Here is a 5270-nt window from a genome sequence, read left to right as displayed (position 1 = left end):
TAAGAAGAAGATCACATTTATTTGATAAGCTAACAAGTGCCCAACCAGGCTTCACGACCTACTAGGGCAAATCTCCCTAGCAATACATACTACCAACTTGACGGATACCACAATCTCCGCAAGAGTGCGAAGAAAAAAAATTTATGTTAATAAATTTTTTTCTAATGGAACAGAAAAATAAAAATCTGAAAATTATTTAACAGTGTTACAGAGAAAGAGCAATAATTCAATTTGTTACTCTGGAGAGTATGGTTCCTTAGGTTTAACAATGCGACCAAAAGTCGAAACACCAGGTTTAACTGAAAATTGTTTTTTGGTGGCTTTAGAAACACCTCTGCCTCGACCTTTGTTGGGTTTTGATATAGGTACATTTTTAGGAGTAACGTTGATAGATTGACTAGAGGATTCTGCATGTTGACTAATCGGTGACTTGAGATGTTGTGGTGAAACATCGGGTGAAGAGCTAGAATCTGAAGTTGACTGGGTCGGTGAGCCTTTTTGCGAAGGTTGGTTAGAAGTAGACTGTGGTTGAGTAGATAAATTTCCCGGAGAAGATTGAATTGATAAGTTCCTCGAAGAAGATTGAATAGATGAGTTCTTCGGGGAAGATTGAATGGATGAGTTCTTCGGAGAAGATTGAATAGCTGAGTTCTTCGGGGAAGATTCAATAGATGAGTTCTTCGGAGGAGATTGAATAGCTGAGTTCTTCGGAGAAGATTGAATAGCTGAGTTTGAAATTTCATCATGTGAAGTTGTACAAGGAGTTGAGTTTGACCTATCAGATAGAACAAGTGGTGAGGTTTGAATAAAAGTAGACTCCGGTTGAGGGCTAGAGGTTGCGTTGGATACAGGAAAGAATTTTACCCGTTTTCTGGTCGTTGCATCAGCAGCATTCGGAACATCAGTGTTGCAATTAGACGGTGAAGGGTGGTCAAGAGTGATTCCGCAAGACAGTAATTGGTCAATGTGACGCTTGTGTTCTTGGTTTTTGTATTTGACCAGGTAGTGCAAGGCACCGAGTTTTGCAGAAATCACACCTCGCAGCCAGGGTTTCGGACTATTGTATGACCGAAACATAACCTCTTGATTTATTCTGAAGGAACGGAGCTTCTTTGGAAAGCTGTTGTCTTGTCGTTGATTAACCATGATTTTGAGATTCGGATGCATAGCATCAAGCCGAGTTCGGGTTGTTCTGCCGATGAAGAGTAAGGAGGGCGGTTGTCCCGTTGCTTGATGAGGTGTTCTATTATATCGTTGGACAATGGTGTTTAAGGAGTCTTGGAGGGTGTGGATTGTTGCCGCCATGTATTTTAAAGAATTCTTGACGGTTTGTACCGCTCGCTCTGCTTGTCCGTTGGTTGCCGGATGGTATGGCGCTATTTTTTTGTGAAATAGGATTCCTTGTGATTTAAGGAATTGTTGAAAATGGTTGGAGACAAAAGCAGGGCCGTTGTCCGAGACGACTGTGACCGGAGCACCGAACAGGGAGAATGTGTTTGAGAGTAGCTTACAGGTTGCTTCACTAGTCATGGACTGAGAAGGGAAAACCTGTAACCATTTGGAGTAAGCGTCCACTACAATGAGCAAGTATTTGCCACAAATTGGACCTGCGTAGTCTATGTGAATTCTCTCCCAAGGAGCTGTTGGGTATTCCCATGGATGCGAGAATTTTGGAGGAGCTTTGCTGTGACTGAGACACGCCTCACAGGTTTTAGCGAGTTGTTCAATATCTTGATCAATGTTTGGCCAGTACACGATTGATCTGGCAAGGCTTTTCATTTTTGTAATGCCAGAGTGCGCAAGATGCAGTTCTTCTAATATTCTTTTTTGCAATTTAGCTGGAATCACTAAACGGTGACCCCATAAAAGGCAATCACAAGCCTGCGTATATTCTGCTTGCCGTCCGGTGTAGCCAAGTGAGGTTAAGTCCTTCCCTTGTTGGATTGCTAGCAAAATTGGTGAAAGTTGTGGATCTTTCCTTGTTTCTGCTGCAATTAGTTGTGACGTAACAGGAAGTAGCTCAATTTGGTTTAGAATAAAAATATCAAAATCGTCGAAAGATGAGGAAGGTACGCTGAAGCTGTGGATACGAGACAAATAATCAGCATTGCAATTTTGAGTTGAACGCCTGAATTTGATGTCGTAATTAAAGTTGGACAGGTAGGATGCATAGTTTGCACAACGAGATAAAGTAAATTTTGGAAGGAGAGCATTTGGTGCGAAGATATGAGACACAGGTTTATTGTCAGTATACAAGGTGAATTTTCGACCATACAAGTATTCAAAAAACCTTTTTACTCCCCACACAATAGCAAGAGCTTCTCTATCAACCTGCGGGTACCGTTTCTCCACGTTATTTAGAGCTTTACTCGCATATGAAATGGGTCTCTCCGTTTCATCCGGTAGGGAGTGTGATAAAACTGCGCCTAAAGCGAAGGGACTGGCATCGACTGCTAATGTAATCGGCAGTTTTGGATCATATGGAGTCAATACTTGGTCAGAGATCAAAATTTCCTTCAGTTTGTTGAAAGCAGCAAGGCCTTCTTGAGTCCAACTGAAAATTTTATGTTTCAGTATTTCTCTGAGAGGATGAGTGATTGTGGAGAGGTCTGGTATGAAAGAATGGTAGTAGGTTACTTTACCCAGAAATGTTCGGAGTTCATCAGCGTTTTGAGGTTTTTCGGCGTTTACTATAGCATTAACATGTTTGTCCAGTTTGTGGAGTCCATGCTGATCGATCCTATGGCCCAGAAATTCAACAGAATCTAGGAAGAACTGGCATTTGGGTCGGTTGAGTTTGATACCAATCTTTTCTAGGCGATCCAGAACCTTGGCTAAAATGAGAAACATTTCTTCTACAGAACTGGCATAGAGCAAAATATCATCAAAAAAATTTGTTGCGCCTTCAATGTCTTGAAGATGCGAATGGAGCCTACGCTGCCATACAGCAGGGACGGGTGTTAACCCATATTGTGCCCTGGTGGGCCTAATCAGACCGTGAGTAGGAGTATTCAGGGTCATCAATTCACACGATTCATCATCACAAACGAGATGCATAAAGGCATCAGTTACATCTAATTTACAAAAAACTTTGGCATCCTTCATTCCATGAAAAACTTCTTCTACTTTGGGAATCGGATACTCATCTGCTATCAGCTGTGGATTGACGGTTGATTTATAGTCGCCGGTAATTCTTAGTTTCCCATTTTTCACTACTACATGAGTTGGAGAAGCCCATCTGGAATGTGTGACTTTTTTATAGTGGCCAGATAGTAACTTTTTCTCAATATTTTGAGCGTAAGCCTCACGCATAGTGTAGGGAAGTGGGCGAGCCCGTGCGAAGACTGGTTTTGCATCTTTGTCTAAGTGCCATTTTTCAGGAGGACCTTCTAATGTCCCAGCAGTTTCATCAAAAATTTGATGATGTTTCTGTAAGAGTATTTGCAATCGATGTTGAACATTGGGTGTTAAGTGGGGGTTACTTGTTTGAACTTGCTTTACGCTGTAAAGTTTATCAAAGGACAAGAATTCTGCAAAGTGAACGATCCATTCACGACCAAAAATACTGTCGCATGGAAAATCTACAACAAATAAATTCAAAAACTTGGTTTTGTTTTTAAATTGCACTTTCACTTTAGCGTACCCCAGACACTTAAAAGGTTCCTTGGTGAAACTAAAAAATGGCCTGGTAGTAGGATGTAAAATAGTGTTTGGCAGCAGCTTTTTGAAGGTGTGGACGTTGATGACGGAACAAGCACCACCGGTGTCTAGCTCCATTTTGATGAGTTGGTCATTAATTTTGACTTCCAAAAAAGTTGGGGGTGGTGGAGCGTTAAGGATGGATTCATCTGTGGAAGAAACCTTATGTATGGACGCTCCAAAGTACGAAATACCTGTATCAGGATACTCCGTCTCCTGAAAATTAATGTTATTGGTGGGTTTTTTACCACATACTTCAAGCAAATGACCAACATGTTTACAGTAATTACACCTAGAGCGTCTGTACCTACAATTCCTTCTTTCATGCTCAACATTGCAAGAGCGACAAGAGACATTGATGAACTTCCTTTGATTTGGCTGAGTCGAAGACTGCTTATCACTAGAGAAGTTTGGCTTGTTACCTTGATTTGAGCGGTGTTGAGATTTAGAACGGAAATTTGATGATTGCTTCTTCTTGACCTTTGGTTTGCTATCGTAGAACTTGTGAACGGTTGCTGGCTGGTTTGGTTTCAGATGAGAGGAAGCCTCCTGTGATGCTTCAAGGGCTTGAGCGATCTTGAGAGCTTCTTCGAACTGATCTGGCTGTTTAGTGATAATCTCGTCACGGATGTCATCATCGAGCACTCCATGGATGAACTGAACAATTAGAGAATAATTTAAAAAATCATCGAATTTACAGAATCTTGCTGCCGCTTTGAGGCGAGCCGCAAATTCATGGACCTTCTCTCCATCTTTCTGGAAAACTTTGCGAAAATTGATGGCTTCAGTATATTTGTTCTTTTTCTTAACAAAATGATCGATGAGCATGGAACAAATTACATCAAAGGAGAGTGAATCTACCTTAGAGGGGTAAGCAAGGTCTCTGAGAGTGGAGTTGAGCTCTGCCCCCATGTGAATACGCAGATTGGCTGCCCATTCTTCCTGAGGTACTTTACACTGACCTAACTGAAGTTTAAACCGATCCAAATAGTCATCTAGTAATTCAGGTGAATTCAGATTATAGGATTCAAAGGTGAATCGGGGAGGCCGATTTGAGGATCCAGCCTGTTGAGATAACTGGAGTTTCGTGAGCTGTGTAACGAGATTTGTTAACAGAGAAATTTGATCATGGATGGAGGCCCATGTAGCAGGACTGAGATCTTGATGGGTGATAAATTGCCGATTTATCACCCATTTATTGGAAACCGATAATATTGACAAATAATGGACATATTTTTGGAATAAAATTGTCATTCAATTGCAATTTTATTTGTGCTAATTTTAATGTTGAAGGTATATTGCTATTTTAATGTCATTTTTTACGGCGATAAGTTATGAACTTATACCTAATACTTTTATGTAAAAAATACAATTTTTCAAGATTGATGATTAATTGGCTGCTCATGGATGAATTGCCTGTTACTTACAATTAGTAATTTGAGACTGAAACTTCAAAATATTTAACTTTTTCGGAAAGTTGCAGTACATCAATTTTTTTTATTATTATCATTATTATTGTTTCATTATATTGTTTATGTAAAAATTATTTTGACTTTTCGCGCGGGACAGTA

At 40.3% G+C, this 5270-nt stretch overlaps 1 protein-coding gene across 1 annotated transcript; it reads right to left on the bottom strand.

Annotated features, from left to right (window-relative positions):
- LOC109041688 (uncharacterized) lies at positions 1-4834 on the bottom strand. Its single transcript, XM_072300257.1, has 2 exons — positions 4122-4834; positions 1-2834 (listed from the first exon to the last, which is right to left on the bottom strand). Exons 1-2 carry the CDS (start codon positions 4609-4611, stop codon positions 235-237), a joined length of 3090 nt encoding a protein of 1029 aa, XP_072156358.1. The 5' UTR covers positions 4612-4834; the 3' UTR covers positions 1-234.
- Positions 4835-5270: the final 436 nt, after the last annotated feature.

Source organism: Bemisia tabaci, chromosome 5 (assembly GCF_918797505.1).
Source record: "Bemisia tabaci chromosome 5, PGI_BMITA_v3".
NCBI lineage: Eukaryota > Metazoa > Arthropoda > Insecta > Hemiptera > Aleyrodidae > Bemisia > Bemisia tabaci.
The sequence above is the reverse complement of the archived record's forward strand: the minus strand, read 5'-3'. Positions and strand labels throughout refer to the sequence as shown.